General features: G+C 41.3%; 1 protein-coding gene across 12 annotated transcripts in view; it reads left to right on the top strand.

Moving 5' to 3' along the window:
- Window positions 1-25,029, top strand: part of DMD (dystrophin) — a 2,264,041-nt gene that overhangs the window by 2,054,125 nt on the left and 184,887 nt on the right. For all 12 annotated transcript variants that reach the window (XM_070604303.1, XM_070604310.1, XM_070604305.1 and 9 more), the window contains one exon: window positions 19,117-19,177. In XM_070604303.1, coding sequence (XP_070460404.1) covers window positions 19,117-19,177 — 61 coding nt within the window. The remainder of the gene's footprint in view (window positions 1-19,116; window positions 19,178-25,029) is intronic.

The raw sequence follows: 25,029 nt of genomic DNA, 5'->3' as shown, positions 1-25,029 counted from the left end.
AATTTCCTTTTTACTGTTTATTCTCAATTTAAAAGCTGTGAATTTCATTGCATGATCTTCTTGTTCTCAGATTATGAGACACTGTAAAAAAAAATGATCTGTTATTTCTTGCAGGCTTTATAATCTTAACTGCCTTAATCAAATCCCTGGTTAGCACTTTCTCTCTTGTTAAAGCAACCAAGCGTTTACAGTTTCCCCTTCCTATATAGGGCTAAAAAGTTTGTTTTCATTTTGAGAGTTGCAAAAACTTCACCCCCACCACCGCCACCCCACTCATACACTTAATAAAAAAAGGCAGGGGAAAAAAAACTTTAAGCACATTTAATAATTGCTGACATTTCACTTGAGTGCTCCAATCTTTGCTACCATTGTCCTCAGGGGGTGGATGAATTTGAAATATGAGTGGGCCAATAATTTAAAGCTTCAGATTGGCTTAAAGAAGCCATCATGATAAAAGTCAGGAAGAAGCTTGGAGGTACAATGTGACATGATTTTCAGCCTCAGGCCCTCTATCAGGTAAAAATCTCAGAGCAAAAGAATTTGGGCCAATTTCTTCAGCAGTCACATGCTGTCCCGAGTGTTAATGAATTTGGGACAAATGCCATCTAACCTATCAGTGATGCTGATAACGTCATGCTGTTAACACCTCCGTAAGTTCAAAGATAGCCTTGCAGATGCCCACCAAAAGCAGTCACATTGATAATAATTACAGTCTTTTCTCAAAACCTATTTCTATGGCCCTTTCTCTTTGAGCTTGATATTTATATTCTCCAATAAGACCTTAGTTTGATTTGCTTTAGAGTATCCTTAGTAACAAAATTTTGCATCACTGGCGCTACATATCCGTTTATTGGAACACACGAGAAAGCTTAGGAAAGTTCTCAGTTTCTGCTGTGGGAATTTGTATCCTGGAGCTGGCTTACACTGGCTCAAGAGGGCCAACTATTAAATACACTGTCCAGGAAAGCCACCTTTGGTAGCTTGAAACCAGCCACAGTGGGAATATTTACCCCACAAAAATTGGCAAAGACTGAAAATCAGGCTTTTTTTGTTTTCTTTTTTGGGTAGCTGGTTTGCCAGAGCACCCCTGGATTTTTCTGTATTATTGAGATGACTTGAGTCCCTGGAGTTCAGCATCCAAGTGTCTATCTGCCTTAGGTAGGCTGACCCCTGGGCCTGGTTTGTCCTGGATGTTCTTGGGGTTTTTAGCACTAAAATTCCCATGTCGCAGGAAGTCTCAGTCCTAGGCATACCAGGATGGTTGGTCGCCCTGGCCTGAGGTAAAGGTCTGTGGAAATAGAGCCTAGATGGGGGATTCTTGTACAAGGAAGTTATCAAGAGAGCAGCTCTCAGGCGAAGGGGGCATGAGGGAAGCGGGATAAGGCCGGAAGGCCTGGTCAGGGAGTCAAGCGAAGCAAGGAAGTGAGACTCAATTCAGCCTGATCCCACAGGGAGCTCTGGAGCACAAATCACACCACTTTGGCCCCTTGTTGAGGCAAGGGAGCTGGGCTTTTGCTCCCCCACGTCAGTCAGTCATTGGCTGTGGATTTCTGGGGAGTGGGGGACAGCAAGGCAGTTCCTGTTTCACTGAGGGAGGTTCTCTGGAAATGGGGGCAATGGGCCCATAGCAGCCATTGCTCACCGCAGCCGGGGATGGGTGTGCCAGCTGGGGAAAGGGGATCTGAGTGGGACGCCAATAGCGTTAACCTCTTCCGGTCTTTATGAAGCTACTGTGATACGCCATGCGTGCTCTGGCTTTAGAGCTAAATGGTGACATTTAGCTTGATCACTAAGCACCACTCCTTCATCACATACCTGCATGGAAATTAGTCTGGTGGCATGGCAGAGATGAGGCAGATGCCTGCTTCTTTCTTTTCTTTTCTTTTTCTAAATTAATTTTATTGGGATTATAATTGTTAAAATTATGTAATTTCGGGTGTACATTATTGTTTATCAATTCCTGAATACACTTCATCGTGCTCACCCCCAACAGTCTAATTTTTATCCATCACCCTACTTATGTGCCCCTTTGTCCCTTTCGCCCACCCCCCAACTCTCTTCCCCTCTGGTAACCACTAATCTGTTCTCCTTATCCGTGTATTTGTTATCTTCCACGTATGAGTGAAATCATACGGTGTTTGTCTTTCTGTCTCTGGCTTATTTTGCTTAACATCACACCCTCCAGGTCCATCCTTGTTGTTGCAAATGGGACAATTTTGTCCTTTTTGGTGTCTGAGTAATATTCCATTGTAAATATATACCACATCTTCTTTATCCATTCATCTGTAGAAGCGCACTTGGGTTGTTTCCACATCGTGGCTATTGTGAATTGTGCTGCAGTGAACATAGGGGTGCACAAATCTCTTTGGATCATTGATTTCAAGTCCTTTGGATAGATACCCAGTAGTGGGATAGCTGGATCGTATGGTATTTCTGTTTTTAATTTTTTGAGAAATCTCCGTACTGATCTCTATAGTGGCCGCACCAGTTTGCATTCCCACCAGCAGTGTACGAGCGTTCCCTTTTCTCCACGTCTTCTCCAACATTTGTTGTTCTTTGTCTTGGTAATTACAGTCACTCTGACCAGTGTCAGGTGATATCTCAATGAAGTTTTGATTTGCATTTCTCTAATAATTAGTGATGTTGCTCAACAGACACATGAAAACATGCCTGCTTCTTTCTTGTTTCTTCTTCCACATTGTGACGGATTCCTCTGGGCCTCATAAGGACCAAGGGCAGGGAGACCGGCACCGCAGTTCTGAATCAGTTTTGTGACACATGGGCACTATTTTGGTGGAATGCTGGCTCTGAAAGGTATATTTTTACACTCCCCAGAAAATGAAGGCATTTGTGCTTTTTGGCCTAGGGTAGCATTTTGTCATCTGTCCCAAAATACAAAGCTTTGCACAACAGAAATGGTGGAATCACATCCCTGTGGGCAAAAATCATTACTTTCATTTTTCCATTTGGATGTTTTCCATTTTCAGAACACAACCAGTTTGGAATTACAAGATACTTTTTAGTGAGAAATCTGAGGTGAGGACAAAAGGAATTTTGTTCTTTTGTAAACTTACATAAACTGTCCCTGGTTTAAAAACCATTCTCTTGGATTTTTAAATATACTTTCAGATAGCAGCAGTAGCAATCTTCTTGATTTCAGTCTCCTGCAGAGGTGTCCTGTAATGTGCTGTGTCTCCTTGAGGCTGTCGGGAGCGGGGATGCGCTTAGGTGATGAGGGGTATTTTAAGGATACGTGGAAACATAAGGAAGGACGTGGAACAACAGTCACTGTGAAGCATATGTCTGCTTCTCTCTGTATATGCCTTTGCTGCTTATGACTTCAAACCTTCACAGTATCACAGCTTCTCTCTTCTCTCCACCTTCTCTTTCCTCATAGTTTCTACTGCCTTGGGACTTCTGTTTTCTTCTTTAGCTCTCTGACTTTTTTTGACTTCCCCACCTCTCTACCATCTAAATTTCTCTGTATGTATTACAATCAAACTCTCCAAAAAAGAGCATCTGATCGGTTCATTTATTTACTATCTATTTAAGATGAAGGCCGCCTCATAGGCCACAGGCCAGACTGTAAATCAGGCTTTCTTGACCTGGGCACTATTGAAATTTGGGGCCAGACAATTCTTTGTTCGGGGGACTGTCTAGTGCGTTGTAGGGTGTTTAGCAACATCCCTGGCCTCTACCCACCACATGCCAATAGCACCCCCGTCCCTCAGTTGTGACAACCAAAAATGTCTCCGGACAGCGTCAAATGTGTTCCGGAGGGCAAAATTTCCCCTGGTTGAGAACCATTCCTGTATACCAACCCCTGCACAACTTGTGGCGGTAGCAGTGCGGTCACATTGGGACACTGAGTAGAATGACCTGTGTCTGAGGAATCATTTGAGACACTTTTCTACACTCTCAGGTACCCTTCAATGAAGAGGAGTTCGTCAGCAGACAACCTTCAGCTGTCTGTCCCTTCAGGAATTGCGTCAGCTGCCTTGCCCAAGATCACACCCCTTCCACAGGCAGCTCTTGATTAATGCAGGAGTTGAAAGACCTGGCCATTTTGTTCCAACTCAGGGGACCTCTTAACAGTCCAGCTCAAGAGCTCCCAAGGGGTTGACTGAGACTGTCACTGGGCCTGCATCCCAGCTTGTCTTCTCCCTATTGCCATTCCTGCTTCCTTCTTCTCCCTTCCATGAGGTGTTGACCCAAGAACACACCTTACTAAATATCCTGCTCTCTAAGCTTTGTCTTAGCGTCTGCTTCCCGGGGAACCCAATCTGTGATGGGACGTTATAACTGACAGATATTTAGAAGCATCTGAGAAAAAGGCATTGTAATAGGCTCATTCTAGTCACTGGGTAATTTTATTTACTCTTGCCTTCCTAATAAGGTTGATGATTTTTTTTCCAGTGTGTGTACTGATGATCACTATTTAAGGTGTCAGACCTCATGATCTCCATTAATGGGTAAGGACTTTGAGGACAGCATAAAATTACGTCAGCCTCTTGCCCTACCCCTTAAGCTCAGCAGCCTACACACCGATGACAGGCAAGAGTTAGAATGAAGGATAGTCAATAAAATAGATCATAAAAGGAAATGGGTTGGAGTGTGAGCACCATAAGGGTAAAGGATATGCCCTGGACTTCTTTTTTTAATTTCATGCCTCTAACACCTTGCACATAGATGCAGGATATGCCTTGATTGAATGAATAACTGGGCACTCTAAAGATTGTTCCCTCTCTAATACAATAGAAAAGAACTTAGTCTAGTGCCTAGTCTAATGTTCTGAAAATGTTATGAGCTTCACTTTATTTTCAGCCAGCTAAGATGATTCATTCTGTCACTCAACAAATGTCTATTCAATGACCGATATAGGTCAAACTCTGTTCTAGGTACAGTGGAAACAGCAGTAAATAAAAGAAATTTCCTCTATCATGGAGCTCACATTTTAATAGGAGAAGGCAGTCTGGGTTGTGATGAGTTTGATAAAGAAGAATAAAGCAGGCTAAAAGGGCTGGAGGTGATCGGGGAAGGGGACTCTTTTAATGGGCCAGTCAGGGTGGTGACATTTGAATAGAGAAGTGAGGGAGCAAGCCAGGCAGATATTGGGGGGCACAGGGTTCCAAGTAGAGGAAACACTAAATGTAAAGGCCCTGAGATGGGAGCGTGCTTAGAGGGTTTGAGGAACGACAAGGGGGCTAGTATGACTGAAGCCGAGATTCACAAGATGGTGAAGGATAGGAGGTCAGTGAGCAACCAAGAGAGAGACTAGGTAGGGTCTTATCAGCTATGGTTAAAAGTCTTTGGAGCTTGTTCTTATTAAGGAGGGAAGACTTGGGAGAGTTCTGAGCTAAGAAGTGACGTGATCTTACTATGCCTGTAGCATTCATTCATTCATTCATTCGTATATTTATTAAAAAACACTAAGCACTCAGAATAGGAAGATGAGAAAGACAGAATTCTGGCCTTGGGCCATCAATTCTAAACAAAAGAGATAGACCTATAAAAAAAATTATGACCTTCTATAGTTGTGGTAAATAGTGGGTCTTGTAGGAGTTGAGTGGAAGGATGAATTAATTCTCCAGTGAAGGAAATGAGATGTTCTATAGAGACTAGTATTAATACACGTTGCTCCTTGGCTAATGCAAATCCAACGTAGAGAGTATTTCATCTGATAGGAATCTAGCAAAAAATGCTTCTCATTGCTTGGCCCTTGATTTCACTTAGCAAGAGTCACAAAATGAGAATCAGGTTCTCCCTTCCACTTAGCCATTCTGATATGATGAATATCTCCCTTTCCAATTTTACATGTAGCCTCCTTATAGCCCTTTTGTCCAGAAAAGGGATTTCTTATGTATGTATAATGAATATAAATATAGGTTTTAGAGAGTGCTAATGTTTTAATGAGCTAGAAATAGGCAGACAAGAGAGAGAATAATTGAAAGATTAGTCAACATGGGGACAATTTGACTTGGAAAGAGAAAATCTGAGCAGGAAACGCCTGGGAAAAAAATTAGAAGAGGAATGGAATGGAATGAGCTCATTTATGGTGTGAGTTAAGGACAGAGAGATTCATTCTCAGAAGGTAAAAAGTGAGAGTTGGTGTTGGGGAATTTGGCCCAGGCCATCAACGGGAGGAGATTGATTCCAAAGACTTGGCTCAGGAGGTCTGAAGCAGATACATCTACTAGAAGTATCCGGGAAGATGGAGAGTTCTGAATCAAATCTTCCGTTATCCCTGGAGCCCAACACAAAAGGTCACTAGAAATCTTGCTATTTTCGGGCCAAATAAAGGACAGCAAGGTTTATGTCTTAAACAGGACAGGTCAGATCATTCCTGCAGCATGAACCATCCACGCTAATTTAAATAGAAAAAAAGAAGATAGTAAGTTTGGTAATGAGAAATTTAACTTAAAAATCAGAACTAAAAATAGAAATTAAAACGAAAATGACTTCTTTTAGTTCTTTCTAAAAATACTTAGCTATTTGTTTTGATTTCCTAAGCCACACTAATATAAAATGAGAAAACCTGGTTGACTGTCGTAGTTGACACTAGCATCAGACTGTCAAAAGCAAGATTTGTCTTCTTTCAAGTTTTGCTACTCTGAGAACTGCGTAAAACCTTCTGAAGAGTCAGAAAACGGCTAGAAGAGGGATTATTTCCTGGAGTTGTTTCCGAGGCCTGTGCTTTGGTGGTTAACAGTCAGTTTAACTCTGGAACCAGAGTCTCTCTCATTTGCCTGGTTACCCTGGGATTCCTCACACTGGCAGTAAGTTATTTTCTGGAATAAATATCCTGATAATTCACTGCATTAATAATAATAATAAGGCGAGGAATAGGAATTTTAGAAATATTGAGCACTTTTTGCTTTTAACACTGAGGAAGGCTTTTACATGGATTAATTTGTCTAATCTTCACAACAACCCTGTAGAATAAGGATTACTATTGTCTCCATTTCACAGAAGAGATGACTGAGGCTGGAGAAGTTTAATAACATAATCAAGTTCATACTTATAACCATTATGGATTATCAGCTTCAGAGAAGGGGTTCCAGGGACTAGTGAGTGGCAACCGGCAGGTCTCAACTGCATAGACTAAAGGGGATAATCCCCATTAATCTTTGGATGCTAGTAGAGGCAGTGGTTAGTAACAAATGGGGAAGACTTTAGCTTGGGAGTATTTTTCTGTTCTTTAATCTCTTTGATGTTCTCTCTCTCTCTCCTTCCCTCCCCTATATGAGAATAGAAAGCTTCTACTCTCATACTCGTGGGTCTACAGGTCAACTGTAGTCCAGGTGATTGAGATAAAGTTTGACTGAAAAGCTCTGCTTCAGGCTACAGGTTGACTGGGTTTGGCTTCAGGCAACTAGTTCAGTTCAGATTGTCTCTAAACGTGTTGGTTTTTGAGGCCCAGGATGAAGGAACAGAGGCTACCTGGGGCGTGTGTTCATGCCAGATTGCCAGAGCACAAGAGGACAAGCCTCTATTCATATCATGTCTGCTAAAGCCCCATTGGCCAAAGCAAGTCACACGGTCAAGCCCAAGGTCAAGGGGCTGGGAAGCGCACTCTGCCCACCATGAGGCTTTGGCTAAGGTATAGATGTTTAATTCTTGTACAATGGAGTAAAGAATTGGGGCCAAAATTTAATCTCTCCTACCTTCTTATTGCTTTCATTGCTCTCATAGCCTTAGTTCTTTCTTACTCTTACCTTGCTTCCTAAATGGATGCACCTCCCACCTATAGTCATTTGGTTTTTAATTTCTGAGTTGCTCCCTACTGGCTCAGGTTCCAAATTTTACTTTCCTTGAAATTTCCCTGGTGCCTAATACAATACCGTTCACACAAAGAGCATTCAGCAAATGGTGTTGACTGCCTGCCGTCTTTTAAAAGCACATCTGGAGAGATACTAAAGGCACCTGGCAGTATTGCACTGACTTGTTAGTAACCTGACTTCACCCAGATGGCCTAAAGACTGTAGCCACCTTTACCCAGAGGAAAGTGTTATGGTAATGCAGTCAGCCAATTCTGTTTGAAATTCTTTAGAAATTCCATGAGCAGATGTCAGTCACGGTTCTGTTTATACAGACACCTGTCCTCCTAGCTCTGGCCTTGTGAGGCTTGATTTCTTTCTTACTGTCCTAATAACCACGATGAGGTTCTTGAAGTTTTGTATCAATCAGTTTGAAGGAGCCTTCCTTTCATGAGTAATGCCACCAAATAGTGGTTATTAGACTTTGTGGTACTATGCAGCCAGCAGCCCTGGATATTAGATATAGTGTTTATCTCTGCAACTCAGTCACCTTGCCAAGTAGTTTAGTATGAACTCTTGACTTCCGAGATCAAATGTACGCCTGATACTCTAAATGACTTCACCATCTACTGACAAATCCCATGGTGTAGTATCCTGTTCGCCATGTGCGATGGTCTCGGAGCTCGGTGTTATCTGTCTGACAGCTCATGTAATATTTACAGGTTGTTATTCGTGAGGAATTTTAGTTAGCCGTAAAGATTTTCACAGCTATGGCAGACATTAGAGGTCTCATTCATCACTCGTGTGACCTTCCCCTCTGGAATGTAGCCCATCTGTCTCTGCTGTTGAAATCTTTATGGAAAATCCTCCCATCTTTGAAAGTTTAGTAAGTGATCTTAAAGTTTTCACTGGATCTTTACTTTTGATATATGATATAGATGTATAAAGGACTATTCTTATTTTAATTTAATGTTTTGAAAAGTGTTAAATTTAACTTGGCCTTTCAGTTAAATGACAGAAAACTTACTCTTGCCACGGGAACTATATGCATCACATCATAAGAAAATAGAAATCATATGGAAAGCAATTGCAATGGGGAAAAAATGATATATACATACATGTACATATAGCATGAATAACTACCTGAGAACTTAAATACTATATTATAATCGATTATGACCTTAGGAAGTAAAAAAACAAGGGAAATAAGTTTTTCATGTAATTTAATATGATAAAGAAGACCCTAAGCAAATTCCATAAACAAATGAATTGTTTACAGAACAGGAGAGAGGAATGACCAGTCCTCAGATGTCCCCCCTCTCCACTTCCATCCTCCTCCATTCACAGACAACTTCTCAAATGCTTAGTTAGGACCTAATCCTGCTACTTCCCCTCTATCTACCCCTTCCTTCAACTTCTGTGATCTGGTTTGGCCTTCATCACTCTTAGGAACTTGCCCTGTTAAGATCACCAGTAATCTTGTGACCAAATACATCTTCCTCTTTTATACCCTTAGTCCGTAGGAATCCATTGGTGCTCATGCCTTATCATCGAGTTGTGCTTCTTGTATTTCACCCTACTTCATTCTAGTTTCTGTGTTGTTTTTCTTTGGTGGCTTTTCTGTTGCCACCACCATCTCGGGGTGTTCCCCAGCGTACAGTTCTCTTTTTATAGCCTCCTTTCCTTAAAGAATCCAGCCATTTCATAGGTTCAGGTATCATGTAGTACTCACAGTCTCATTCTTTCACTTGAATTTCAGTGAAAAGACCCACCTTCCAAATATTTTAACCTAAATATATAATTTATGTGAAATTCACCTCCCAGCTTTTTTGTCTGCCCATGAAACTCCCAGTTGTCTAGTAACTAAGTCTTAGAAGTATAGAGTCACCTGAGATTTCTCACGTTCACTGGACACCAAATTCACTTACGAACTACCTCTCGAGCTCCACTCTACGACCTCTAATCTATTGTATAGGATCACAAGAAACATCTTCTTATCTTATCATCATCATAATCTTCTGATCATAAAATTATCTGTGACCTTTGATTTCCCATTGTATCAAATATGAACTAATCTGTTCATCGTTCATGCTGATGAATAGTGGACAAATGGTCTACCTAAGAATGATGGATCTGTTGGGCAGATACTACTGGTCTAAGCAGACAGAGGTATAGAAAGAAGTTCCATAAGCCCAGGCAGTTAGATAGTGTTCAAAGGCGTTTCTCTCTGCCACACTTTATACTATTTGTGGTACGTTAATGGTAGTTAGGAGTGGATCCAAGGGTTGAAGACAAACGCTGCCCAGTTGAAGCAGAAAGATTGATTCTAGGATTACCAACATTCAGACAACATCCCGTAGGTATGTGATTATAAGCATTATTTGTATGGTGATTTACATTTTGCAAAGCAATTTCATATCCGTTTTCTCCTTTTATCCTGACAACATTTTGGTAAGGGAGATATCATTATTCCCATTTTGCATATAAGAAAAATAAGGCTCAGGGAGAAAACAAGACTTGCTTACGATCATGCAGTGATGGTGGAGTCAGGACTCAAATCCAGTTCTTTTGAATCTGGGTTCCGGACACTTTCCCCTGGATCCAGATACCTCTCAAGAAACTGAGTTGGGCTTGGAGATAGAAAGCCAAAGTGCTGAGTGCCTTTCTGAACAATCTGTCATGGGAGGAGGGGGTGTGAGGGGCATGTTCTCAAATAATCCACTGTATCAGGCAGGATATCTAACGTGCCTCGAGAATTATACCAACTCAATGCCATTGACCTGAGAAAAATGGATTTTTCTCTTTTCACCTGGATCAATAAAGAATGACTCCTGCTGGTAAGAATGTAATTTGTATAAAATGCCTTTAAAATGTCCATAGGCTTCAATCAAATAAATATACTTCCAGGAATTTTGCTTAAGAAAATTAACAAAACTGTATGCAAAGATTTATTTATAAAGATGTTCATTGCAGCCTTACTTACAACAGTGAATACCTGGAAACAAGCTAAATGTTCCCGAAGAGGGGATTTCTTCAATAAGTCTTGGTGCATCCATTAATGGGATATGGTTACGCCATTTAAATGTGAGCCAGGAATGATGTGAGCAGCCAGAGATGGTTTGGGTGGGTGGGAGTGGTTCAATCAAAAGCAGAATTGGCTGCATTTAACAGAAAACCCAAATCACAATGGCTTATACAAAGTAGAGGTTTCTAAGTTTCTCACACAGAAATCCAGAGATAAATTGACATGGTCACTACACATCCATCACGCACCTAGATCCCCCATATCTTTCTTCTCAGCCATTCTCAGTGCATAGCTCCTGTAGCATAAGTTATCTGGGCCCTGCCTATATCCCTCTGGTGTTCACCATGCCCAGGCACACCAAACTTAGGCTTCCAATGACACACACCTGCGACTCTGCCTTTAAGGCCTTCTCTGGCCATCAGAGCCTGCTTCCCACCACAAGGGGCAGGCCAGAAGTGCCATGGAGTTAGTGACAGCCCCCATACTTCAAGAGTAGCCCTCAAGCAATGTAAGTAAATACTCCAGTTTCCTTACCCCTCGTGGGGGATAACTCTGATGTTTATTCTCCACTGAAGACCCCAGCCACGCTGAGCCCCAGGTGTCCAATGCAGTAATGCATCTTATATCAGCTTTCCTCCTTTTCCTGTCTCACTTCCGACTCTTCACCCAGTGCTTCCTTGAATTACCGCTCAAACTACCTGCACTCACATCCTTGTGTCTGTGTTTGCTTCTGGGGGACTGCAACCAAGATGGCTTCCATTCTCCATGGTACTACAGCTCCAGACATCATCACAGCCATGTTCCAGGCAGGAGGAAGGATGGGAAAAGGGCAAAAGCTGCCTCTCAATGGAGTCAGCCACTGTTAAAGAACTTTCCCAGAGACCGTACCCAAATATCCTCAGCTGACATTCATAGGCCTTAGTAACATGGCTGCGCCCAATGGTTAGAAATTCTGTTAGTAAAGAAGAGGAGACTGGATGTTATACAGTTAACTGTCTCTGTCGCTAAGCACGGGGGTCCGAAAGCACAGATGAGGAGAAGCACTGGACTCATTTAAGGAAGGACTGGGAGAAAGAGATGAGGTGAAATCAGAACATAAAGGGCCTTGGACGCTAAGGGAAGGAATTTTAAAATTAGTGTATATGAAGGGGAACTATGGGAGGATTTTGCATTAGGAAGAGCCATGTGCTTGCTCTGAATAGTACTTCGTTGAAATTAATCTATTAGTGCTATACTGGAGGGGCTGAGAAGCTAGGGAGAACCTGAGGGGAGATAGGAGGCTATCGTCATAGCAGCAGCACGAGGAAATGCCTGCATCTTGCCCCTCCACATGCATTCTCCACACTTCCCTACCTTGCTCTGGGCCTTGGGAGGTTGACGTGCGTGGGCTGCACAAATGGCATCTCCAGCCCTCTAGCTTTGCACTGGGCTCAGCCACTGGAGAGCCATGGTAGGAGATGGATGGGAAGATGGAGAATGAGGTCAGAAGCTTTATTCCCTTGACTCCCCGGCTGTCTGCTTCCCTTGACCAAAATCCTGTCACATGACTCTCTTCACCCAGTGTGTATTCGTTCTCACTTATTCGCTTATTTGTGGGCAGTGGGGGTGGGAGGCATTCTGACTTCTCTCTCTGGGTTCCAGTAATGACTCTCTCCTGGCCTCTCAGACCTAGGGGGGTAATGGGTCCATGTTGTTATTTATATTGCCCCTTGTGATTTCTCTACACTCCTCATAGACCTTTGTGACCAATCCTTTTACTAATCTCTACTCAGCTTACCCAAATTGAATGTGCCATCTGTTTCCTGCCGGGACCCTGACGGGTGTAGTCCCATTATAATATATGTTCTTCTAAAACCTGATCCCATTTAAATAATAAAGTCCTTAAGGACATGGGACATGTTAGGATCTCGTTCTCCAGCATACCCCACCCTACTTCACCCCTGCCTGCAAATACCTAGCACAGGGCTGAGTACATAATGTGTGTTCGGTAGATTGATTTTACTGCTGGGATATTAGATACACTCATTGGAAAAGATCCTCAGAGACTAAAATTAAGTGCAAAGTAGCAGGCACTGTGTCTGTCTGATTTACTGCATTAGCGCCAGCACTTTGCACAATGCCTGGTGCAGAGTAGGTGCTCTGTAAAAATGTGTGGCGTAATGAGTGAGGTGACGTCAGGTATTGTTTTGTTTCTTTAGGAATAAGGGCTCTGTTTTTGTCTTTCCGGTGACAATAGGTCCCATCTTAGCTTTTTTGAAATTACCTTCTCTGAACTGATCAGATGATTTAATTTAGACATTTAGGACAGGACCAATGGTGGAGATTATAGATCATAGGGAGGCAGATTTTGACCAAAATAAAAGGAAGCTGTTTCTAATCATCACTAAAGCTATGGGAAATTCAAAAGAGCCCTCCAGGATGCGGTGACAATGAAGTTATTCAAGTAGCTCCTGGAAAATCATTTGGTGGAAATCATGTAGAGGGTAAGTTTAGATATCAGATAGAGTGTAGAGAACTTGAACTAGATGACATTACAATCCCTTTTAAGATGTATATATTGGGGCCGGCCCGGTGGCGCAGAGGTTAAGTGCCCACATTCCACTTCAGCGGCCCGGAGTTCGCCGGCCCGGATCCCGGGTGCGGGCATGGCACCACTTGGCAAAAGCCATGCTGTGGTAGGCATCCCACATATAAAGTAGAGGAACATGGGCACGGATGTTAGCTCAGGGCCAGTCTTCCTCAGCAAAAAGAGGAGGATTGGCAGCAGATGTTAGCTCAGGGTTAATCTTCCTCAAAAAAGAAAAGATGTACATATTTACTCAGTTGTTTGGCAAATATTTATAGATTACCTGTTATGTACCACACATAATAATGTAGAATAAATTACAAAAAGGAAACAGACCTGGTTGTGATCCTGGATGCACTCTTTACCAGCTGCATGACCTAGGTTCATCTACCGAACGTTTTTGAACCTCACTTTCTTCCTGTGTAATAATGGAATAGCGTGACCTCACTGGGTGTTTGGGAGGATGACCTTAAGGAACATGCAGTGCAGGGTACATGGTAGACAAGCAACGTGTTCATTTTCTCCCTTTCCTGAATCACCTGACTTCAGTTTAGGTAATATCCCCAAATTAGGATCTGTTACTGACTTAGGACCTTAGAGATGCTATTCCATGTGATCATAACTATGCCATTATCTGCAAAATGAAAATAATGATAATGCCTACCTCACAGGTCATTATAAGTATCAAAGGAGCTGTTGAGGTCAAGTTTTAGGCACATAAGAGATTTTCCTTTCTCCTCTCCCCGCAACACTTGCTCTAAATCAAGCATTCTCAGTGGGTGTGATCTTGCCCCCCAAGGGGACAAAAATTGGTTCCTAGGGGATGAAAAATCTTACTCTTTTTATATAAAGTGCAGATACGTACAATACATAAACAGACATACGGTATGTCTGTGGTATTAAAATTTGATGGAGGGTAGGGCGATTAGGAAAAAATGCCTAAAAAGATACCTGGGGCCTGGGGGTGGGGAGTGGAGAAGATAGTGGCAAAAAGATCAAGAAACATTGCTTTAGAGTAGATCGCCTCGATAGAAGGTGCCCGTAAAACCATCACTAGAATTGCATCCTTCTGAGGAGCCAAGTGTCAGTGGCGTCTCCTCCCTAACGCCTTTTTCTTAACCCTATAGGTGACGTTTCTATTTTGTCTCCAGTTAATGCTGTATTCTTTGCTTTTATAACCTGCCCCCACTTTTTTTTTGACTCTCCTGTTGTCAAATGCCAAATCTACCAAATATAAGAAAAGTAGAGGGGCCGGCCCCGTGGCCGAGTGGATAAGTTCACGTGCTCCGCTTTGGGGGCCCAGGGTTTCACCAGTTCAAATCCTGGGCGTGGACATGGCACTACTCATCAAGCCATGCTGAGGCGGCATCCCAAATGCCACAACTAGAAGGACCCACAACTAAAAATACACAACTATGTACTGGGGGGCTTTGGGGAGAAAAAGGAAAAAATAAAATCTTTTAAAAAAAAGAAAGAAAAGTAGAAAGATGAATGAATATACATGGGTCTGAATTGCAGAGTACTCTTTTGGCACAGTTTACATAACATTAGCATTCTTTTCAATTTTCTGGTTAGGCCCCTGTGTCGATTCAAAGACAACTTAATGCTGGAGTACATCGCTTGGCACATTCTGTTCATCGTGCATTAAAATGTGGTTGAAATAAGAACTTCCCCTAAACAGTGTGGCCTGGGCTTGTGATTTTCAAAACCACCTTGGGCACAGTATTGAATCCTGTCACCTGGAGGGAGGAAAAGCATTTGAAGGTAGAACCGCCACCCTTTCTTGCTCTTAATAACATACTGCACCTGTAACGCAAGGGGAAATTCAGAGGTTGGTTTTGGAATAAATAAACTCATATGTAGTCTGCTATTTAAATTCAGTAGACAATACCCCATGGTGCTGGTGCTGTATGATAATGGATGATTTTTAAACTCGAGAATCTGAATCACAAAGCTGCATTGGAATTACACGTAGTGCTTATAGAAACATCTGTATAAGAAAATACCAAAGGACAGCGCAGTGTCAGATAAAAACTATTTGCCAATAAATCTGCTTTGGGTGGGCACTAAAAATGGACACATCAGGCATAAAAGATGCGTGTGTCTATTACGTAGGCTAGCTTTGTGAAGGATGACAGGCTTGAACTGGCACACTGAGATAAGAAACAGCTGTTGTTGGCATGGGCACTCCTGCAAGAAGTGAAATGATAATTCTGGGACACACTTATGAGAGTTACCATATATTTGATCAACTTTTGAATATATGCAAGACCAGAATCATCCGGCAGCCCCGAGCAAATTGCCAACAACTCTTTAACAATCTCTAGAGAAGGAGCACCGAATCCACTTGCATAGAACCGTCATTCAATTGTGCGTTATTTCTAAAGCAAGTGGTTCCAGCATGTGTGTCTGTAGCAGTGATGGGGCCGGGAAGGAACGAGGGAAGGCTGCTGTTATTTTCCCTTTTTTTATCGCCTCAAGGACATTTTTTACTATAAAATTTCAGAGTTTCAAATGATGACTGCAAAGCAGTTGCTTAGGTGCATTTATAAACTGAATCAAAGAGGAAAAAACATCTTTCAGCAAAAAAAGGTCACTGAATCTCACCATTGGCTCTATTTGATAGTTACTCATAAAGACAAAAGACTTTTTCTTAATTTTAAAACTTCACAATTTTTATATACAATTTGTATACTCTATAAAAAATTAAATTAAGAACCGTAATTATGAAAGCTTAAAATTTCATATTGATCTGGAGCTTAAAATTGGGGGGAATATTCTTTTTTAAATCTTTTCAACCATTTAGCTCAAGCATATTGTGATTACTCCTCTGGCATTTTCTTGGATTTTTTTTTCCTTTTAACATTTGACAATGCAAAGGCAACTATAGATGTAGTCTATGTAGGTCTTGCCATTAGCTCCGCAGGGTGCCACCACTTTGCCCGTCTCCTGCTCGATTTTCTGCTTGAAGGTTGCTTCTTGCAGGCAGAGAGCCCCTGAGCTGGGCCAGGCAGCCAAGAGACCTCTCCAGCTCACTTTTGTCTGAGAGACACCTAGGAATAATGTAGGAAATCCAAATGGACTCTTTGGCCCCCAGAAGACATACCCAACATCCTCTGAATCAGAAAAGAGTGATAAAGGACTGGAAAGGGATAATGAGAGAAATGGTGAGGCCTCCGCCCAGAGAGACCTTTTTGGTTTTTTTAAAAGATCATTTCTTTTTTATTCTTTTTAAGATTGGCACCTGAGCTAACAACTGTTGCCAATCTTCTATTTTTTTCCTTTCCCTTCTTCTCCCCAAAGCCCCCCAGTACACAGTTGCATATTCTAGTTGTGAGTGCCTCTGGTTGTGCTATGTGGGACTCCGCCTCAGTGTGGCATGATGAGCGGTGCCGTGTCTATGCCCGGAATCTGAACCAGCGAAACCCTGGGTCACTGAAGTGGAGTATGCGAACTTAACCACTCGGCCATGGGACCAGCTCCCCAGAGAGACCTTTAAAAAAAGAATAGCCATTCCTTTCTCCATTTAGGCTTTCATAGGCTTGACAATACAGCCAGCAAGGTAGCTGGACGAAAGGCTCTCTGGAGTTCTCTTCTTCCTTCTATGATGCTGGGTTGTTTTTCTTTTGAGGTGGAATTTTTTTTTTTTTTTTTGGTGAGGAGGATTAGCCCTGAGCCAACATGCACCACCAATCCTCCTCTTTTTGCTGAGGAATCTTGGCCCTGAGCTAACATCTGTGCCCATCCTCCTCTATTTTATATGTGGGACGCCTGCCACAGCATGGCTTGATAAGCGGTGCACAGGTCTGTGCCCAGGATCCAAACCTGCAAACCCCAGGCCTCTGAAACAGAGCCTGCAAACTTAACTGCTATGCCACCAGGACTGCCCCTGAGCTTTTTTTTTTTAATTGAGGTATAATTGACATACAACATTATATTAGTTTCAGGTGTACAATATAATGGTTCAATATTTGTGTATATTGCAAAATGATCACCACCATAAGTCTAGTTAACAGCCGTCCCCATTATAATGCTGTGATTTTAAGAAAAGGGTGCAGTGAGCAGCCAGGAGCTGATTTCTGGCTCTTCACCATGTTTCCTGCTAGAGAGGGCTTGGGTGACAAGTTTCCATAACATCAGACTCTGCCCAGGCAGGTCAGGGAGTCCAGCCTAAGTTCTCACATCAGATCTTTCCTCTACGAACTAATCTGGGCAAGAGAGCTGTGTGCTAGAGAAGAAAAATGGACACAAGAGTTGAGCAGAGAATGAGAAAAGCAGAGGGGGAGAGGATTAGAAAAAGAAGGACAGAGAGACATTGAAGGCAAGGGACTACTTCAAAATAGCAGATAAATGTCTTTTTTCCCCATATTAAAAAGCTGTCTGCCAAAATGAAAAGGCATAATTAGCAGCTAAATACAAATCTGTATCCGATATCTTTTAAATGACGTGTCGCCGACGTACAAAGCAGCATGTCTGGCTGAAGGCTGGGTGATTCGATCTCTCTATTCCTCCATATAAAACAAAGAGTCTGGAGTTTCATTGCGCTTGAATTGTCTGGCAGTGGGTGAAGTTAACTTTTATTAGAAGCTGTTCTTTCGTATTATACAGCGTAGTCAAGGCTATATTAGCTTTGACGTTTTCTTACATCTCAATACACTGTGCGGTGAATTTTCTATGAGACTAATTTAGAAGGGAGCTTTTCACATGAGGAAATAATGGTCAGCATCAGCTGTGCTTCAAATTGTAAGCAGGGTGGAAATTCAGGAAAAATATGGACATACACATAAAATTGCTAGATGTTAGTAAGAATGCTCCTTATATTTATATCCCTGATCATATTCTATGTCTCTTAAAACTCCAGTTTCCTAAAACTATCAGGAGGAAGGAAGATTTTATTGTTGAGGAAATGTTATGGTGTCTCTTAACATGATTATTCTGTCTCAAAGAAAGAAAAAAACCCGTCAGATTAAACAATGTATAAAAAAGGTATTTTTAGAGTTCAGCTTTGGGAAAGAAAAAAACTGTACAACTTAAGCATTTAAAACGCAGTTTAAAGATGATTGATTTGACTGACCCACAATAAAGTCGTTATAAAACGAATTCCCAGGATGTGAAATTTAATTTCTCCTATAGGATTCATCACTCATCACAAAAGTTTCATTACACTCTGCTATGAGGTGTCATTCTCTCACTTTTGGTTCTTTTCTAATAAGATCATGCTGGTCAGCTGACATTTTGAGGCCCCAATTAAACATATATTCGGTAAATGAAATTGGATTCTGTTTAAATCAAGTAAAGAGAAAAACAAGCATAGCAGAGTGATAAGTGTAGTTCTGTAGCTTCAATAACTTAGAATGTAAATATGTCACAGAGGGATGTTTCAGCTGCTGGACTAATAAAACCCAGTCAATCAAATGGTAAAAGATACTGAGAAGCAGCAACAGGAAGTATTCTAAGAAAAGCACCCGATGGAGACGCATCAGAGAAAACCCGTCAGGCTGCTCGTTCCGTTTCTTATCTGTTCTATAGGGTTAGCAGTGGAACGGGGTTTTTTTTCCTTTGCATTTATCTTTGTGCCTGAATGAGTTCGATTTCACTTGGCTTAGGACAGAAACTTCAGAACAGCAGGTTAATCCGTCCTGTCTTCATGGGCAACTGAGCAAACAGACCAATATCAGTGTAAAATTGTAATTCTGGAGATTAATGTTGTCTTTCCTGTTTGCAGTGAACTTGACCTCCTTGCCTTTTTTTGTTTCCCCCTTTTTCAGCTTCTGTCCAGGGTCCCTGGGAGAGAGCCATCTCACCGAACAAAGTGCCCTACTATATCAAGTAAGTTGGAAGCCTCACATTCTTAAAGGAGCATTTATTGTGGTGAATCTGTATTTTCACACATGAATTTATCTATCTATCTATCTATTTATTTATTTATTTTTGGTGAGGAAGATTGGCCCTGAGCCAACATGTGTTGCCAATTTTCCTCTTTTTGCTTGAGGAAGATTGTCCCTGAGCTAACATCCATGCCAATCTTCCTCTATGTTGTATATGGGATGCCATCACAGCATGGCTTGATGAGCGGTGTGTAGGTCCGCACCCAGGAGCTGAACCTGCAAACCCCAGGCCGCTGAAGCGGAGTGTGCAAATCTAACCACTATGGCACCAGGCCGGCCCTGACAAACGAATTTATTTTTAAAATGCAATGTTAGCCTCCCCTACGATACTGCGTTCTTTCTTCCCTGAGGAAGCCTGGATAGTCAACTCACGCTAAAATTACCCCTGAAAATTTGCTGATGCAATAAGGAGCTGCCTTTAGGAAAAATCCATCGAATGCAGCATATAGATTGTGTTTTGTGAATGGAGGTGGTGTGGATTTTTCACAATAGAATAAAAAGCTGCAGATAATATTATGGATAGCGAGAGTGAATATTTACAAGAACAGTTTCAGTGATGGAGGGGTTTCCCACATTTCTTCTTTAGACAGAGATGAAAGATTTCTGCAGCTATATGTACACAAACTGTTTTAGGTGAATAAATACTTCATGTAACCAAAAGGCAGGCAGCAGCTGCCCCGGATTTGTGGAGCTGAGGTGTTCATTCTCGATGCACAGCACTCAGCATTTTTCACATAACAACAACAAAATGAGACTGTTTTCTGGGGCCATTTGTGTCTGTCAAAGGAATACACGTGCTTAGAAGCACCTTCTGCAGGATGCTGCATGAAATACAAATTATGATACATTGGGTTGACGTGGAAGAGAGAGGAGAGAAGATATTGACTTATTATGATACCTTAACAGTTTCTCATCGATTGTGCAATCGAGTCCAACTTAAATTTAACTTCGCATCGGCTACCTCAACAACAATTTAAATTAATCGGGTTCATGAAAAAGTCTTCAATACCGACTAAAGTCCTTGAACTTGCTTCTGCCATGAGTCTGACTAAAATTATTAGATGTTTTTCCATTTTTGCAGCCTGCCATCTTTTAGCGAGTCTGTTTTTATTCTTCCACTGCCCATCAATTCTTTCTAACTCGGTTCTAAAGCAATAACCGCAGTCTTAGATCTTCATTACTACAGTTCTCCAGAAATTGGATTTCATGCCTCAATTTTGTTAACTCAGAAGAATGGAGGTGAGGGGACTCTTTTGGCTCTTCAAGGAGAGACATGTCCTTTAGGAAAGGTTTGTCTTATTAAATTTTCCAGACAAGGTATCTCTTAACTTTAAAAATTCTCCTTCAGTATGTTTTGATCCTGCTTTTGAATTTTCTTCTTTTTAAATTTTCTTATTTTTGTTTTATAGAATTATTAATTTAGTCACTCTAAATTACATATTTTAAATACCTATTTAAAATCACCCAGGGGCCAGCCTGTGGCACAGTGGTTAAGTTTCCACATTCCACTTTGGCTGCCCGGGGTTCACCGGTTCAGATCCCAGGTGCGGACTTGTGCACCCCTTGGCAAGCCATGCTGTGGCAGGTGTCCCACATATAAAGAAGAGGAAGATGAGCACGGCTGTTAGCTTAGGGCTAGTCTTCCTCAGCAAAAAAAAAGAGGAAGATTGGCAGCAGATGTTAGCTCAGGGCTGATCTTCCTCAAAAATAAATAACCAAACAAATAAATAAAATCACCTGTTTTATTTAATAATATATTGGTTCAGACATGCACTGTATTGCTTTACATCCACTGTATATTTTATGGAACTATTTTACTCAAACTTCCCAGTCATCTTCTGTATCAATGTCTTCGTCATCACAAATTTTTATTTCTGACTAAGGTGTTTGAGACCTGCTCCTTCTTTAACCCATTTATAAAGTTTTCACTTTATCCAATTCCTTTATGAGCTAAAATAAAGGCTCTCCTTTTGTGGCTAAGGCTTTAGGACCACCTAAGAATCCAAGACACGTTCAAGCCATTATTCTCTAAATGATTACCTGTTTGGGGCTCGTTAAGTGTCTCAGGGGACTCCTAGAGTCTCCCTCGAGTCCTACTGTCCTTTCTCTAAATATTTATCTTCTCCCTGATTTTACACCTACTGTAAGAGGTCCCAGTACAGTGCTGTGGGGCAGTGAAAATGAAATCAGACCACAAAATAAAAAAGAGACAAATTCCAAAAATCTGGAATTCCTCCTTGTAAATGAGTCTCTTGCTGCTCCTCGGTGGAATCAGAGAGCAGCGACTATCTATTTGTCCTCCTGTTTTGTCCAGTGCTCCTTCGCCGGCTTGAAGATCAGGGTGGCAGTATTGGTAAGGGCACAGCCCTAGGAAGAAGAAAACTTGAGTTCCAGTCCTGGCTGGGTCCTTAGTTGGCTGTGTGGCCTTGGGCAAGTCACTTAAACTAGACAAACCTTGGTTTCTCATTTATAAAATAAGGAGTTGGACTAGATGATATCTAAGGTCCTTTGTAGCTCCGAGAATCAATGAGTGTGCCTCATTCCATAGTCTTGTCCAAATTCAAAAACTTAACATCTCAGCTTTTTTTCAAGAAGTTTATCTTTATTTTTTAAATTATTTGAATTAACATGATATAACTTTTTAGTTTAAAAAAAACTATAGGAATTGTGTTTTTCCACTGTATAATTAGCTTCAGATATGCCCTGTCAACCCACTCCAATTTCTCTAGGTACCTATTTAAAGAGCTCAAATCTTGGCGTTTAATTTAAGACTATTATTTTTCCTGGTTTAATGGTAAGAGACATAGAACAATAGACAAGAAAAATTAGTAGAAAGGTGAAAATGGAGACCTTAAGAGCCTCTGAAGTGATCAGTTCCTTAAAGTGAGAAATTACATAATTTCTCAAAGATATCTCTGAAACTCGATGGAGATCAATTCTCTCTACAATTATAATCTATCTGAAATTAGAGATTGTACAATTTCTCCAACGTACCTCTAAAATGTTAAGCTGTAATAGAGGAAGAACACATGTGCAGAAAATATACATTGTCAAAAAACAGATTATTAATGTCATTTGTGATTTGTTATTACATGTTACTATTGTCTAAAATATTCTATTTTCAACAAATTGCTTTGATGTACAAGGCTCAGTGGACCTCATGTACTGGCAAATACCATTCATAATTTGAAATGCCTTAGTGGGCCAAAAATAACAATAAAAATAAGTTTACAATGACATTACTTCAGCCAGTCCCCATTTTTCCTTTTTCTTATCTTGTTTGTCTTGACTTCCATTCAAGAGCTTTTACCACACGTTTCCAGCTGCAAAACTATGTATCTTTTCTGGATTCTTTTTTTTTTCATGCTGTATAGTGTTTGCTTTTCAATGCTGGGATAAACTGATCATCTAAAAAACGAGAGGTTTCTTCACCAATAGCACAGTTCCTAGCTAGCGGTAGGGTTGTGTGCTCATCCTTGAGGTTGTAAGTCAACATCTTCTGCTCCAGATTGCAAATCAGACGGTGTTTATGCCTGCATCCTGACACCAGCTTTTCATATGATGCTAAGAACCTTGACTTTGATACTTCAAACTACATGTTTGTCTAGTTTATTAGTCCATAGCATACATCATTGTTACAGTTTTCATATTCCCTCTCCCTTGGGGCTCTCTTATTCCTGCCAGCATCTCTTTCAGGTTATTTGATTACAGTTTTCATTGCCACTGAAAAAATAATCACCAACGATGTTCAACCTGTTACAACTGCCTTTTCCACTCTCTGCCATTTTGTAGTTTTTTGGCCTACTGTCAAACTCATGAAAATTTCAATATAATGGCCTTTAACCAGCTGCTGCATTCTGTTAGGATTTCTTTCACCTTTTTATGTTGCATACTCCCATATGGGTAAACCAAACAGAGCCAAGAGCTGGGACTCTCTTGCTTTCTTAATGAGTTAGAAAATCATTCTTCTGTGTTCTGTAGTGTCAAAAGAATTTAGGAATCCCAAACTTGTGTGCAGTATGTTCCTGAATAGATGACATAATAAGAGCATAAGAAATAGCACATTGGGTCAGACCAACAGGGCAGCTAGCCCAGAACTCTGTCCCAGATGCAGGCACCAATGGCTGTTTTGTCAGTTAACCTAGTAATTTTCATCTGAAAAATTAGGATGCACCATGACCATTTCTTAATAATGCATTGTAAATCAATTGGCATTTAGAACAGCCAATGGTTCCTTCAACTTTTCCCATTCTCCACTTCAACCTTATCTTAGGAATAATAAGTTCTATGAATTTACTGATTTCTATGTAAATAAATAAAGGTATATTTCAGTTTCTCTTAAATCTACATCCTTTAACCTCAAGGGATGGCCCCAATTAAGTGCTATGGAATTTCCTGAATACAGTTATATTTACCCAGAGTCAACTTTAATCTCACATCCCCTCACTGACCCCTTTTCATTTTCATCTTCCCGGTCTGAGAAATTCTAATCCTTTTTAGGTTTCTAGTCTGTCCTTGAATGAAAGATAAGAATTCTCCTTGATCATCTTAGTTGCTTTCCCTTGGATCTTTTCCAGCTCTGTGACATCTTCCTAGGGATGTCGTGACGGGAATGGCCCAAATATTGGTTATTAAATTTGTCAGTTTTGTCTCTAGTCTCCACTCACTCATGAAGAAAGTAAATGCTATTCGCTGTCTCCGATTGGTGCAGAAATGGAGAAAACCAATTGGGGTCCTAACCTGTTCCACGTATATTCGTTCTAGCCGAAGGCTGGTTTGCTGCTGCTTTTCTGAACACCAGCATGCTTCTCCAGCCACCTATTGCATCTGAGTTGCTCACAGCTCTCTGGTGGTTCCTGCTTAGCAAAACGCAACATAAAACCTTCCTGGCCGAAGCCAACAGTCACTTCAGTCAACACTTCTTATTACTGTTGCTGTGTCCGCTGCCAAAATTGCTGGTTGGAGTTCTGACCCTCCTGTCTTCTTATGGCTGCAATTCCTGTGGCTCTACTAGTGCCAGTATTTGACTCTCTGTATGGAATTGTGGCCATCTGCCTAGACTTCCCTTTTGATGTTTGTGTCTTCTTGTGTCCTGTTGGTCTTTACTCAATGAGACTGAGGAATCTTGCTCTGATTTTAAGATCCTGTGCTCCCTAACTCCAGTAGCATCTGAGTTTTGACACCACCTCCCTCCACATCATATTGCCTCTATTACTACTTTCTGGGCAATTTTTCGTATTCCAAATCCCCCCCATATTTAAAGCATATCTTGCCCTCGTTCTTGGTCCGGCTCCCTAGGATTTGTGCCAGGAGTTGCTCTGAGTCAAGCTTTGGTTACTTTATTTGTTCCTTTGAGTTATGGACTGCTATTTCAGTACCCGTATTTATATGGAGAGGAAGAAGTGGGTAGCTATGTCTCAGCTTTAACAGCAGTCAACGTGCTAAATATCTGTGTTGGCTGGTTTGCAGTGGATGCATCTTCTGAGAATAAGCTGGCTCTTATTAGAAAGAACACTGGATTATGATCTTCAACTTAGAAAACATCCCCCAATGTCTCATTCCTGATCCCTCACTGTTCTAGGAATGATACCAGTCTTCTGACATTCAATTTGAACATTGGTTGAGATTGGCAGAGGTTTGCCTAGAATATGAACACCTTATTTAGTATATAATTTTGTGCTGTTTCTGGTAAGATCTTTTACATGTGTATTTTCCTTCAAAATAGACCTTTTCGCAGCTGACCAGACTATGAAACAGCAGAAATAGTAAACAGACCAGGCATCAGAAGACGTG

The sequence above is a fragment of the Equus przewalskii genome, chromosome X (genome assembly GCF_037783145.1).
Source record: "Equus przewalskii isolate Varuska chromosome X, EquPr2, whole genome shotgun sequence".
NCBI classification, from domain to species: domain Eukaryota; kingdom Metazoa; phylum Chordata; class Mammalia; order Perissodactyla; family Equidae; genus Equus; species Equus przewalskii.
This window is presented reverse-complemented; position numbering and strand designations above follow the sequence as displayed.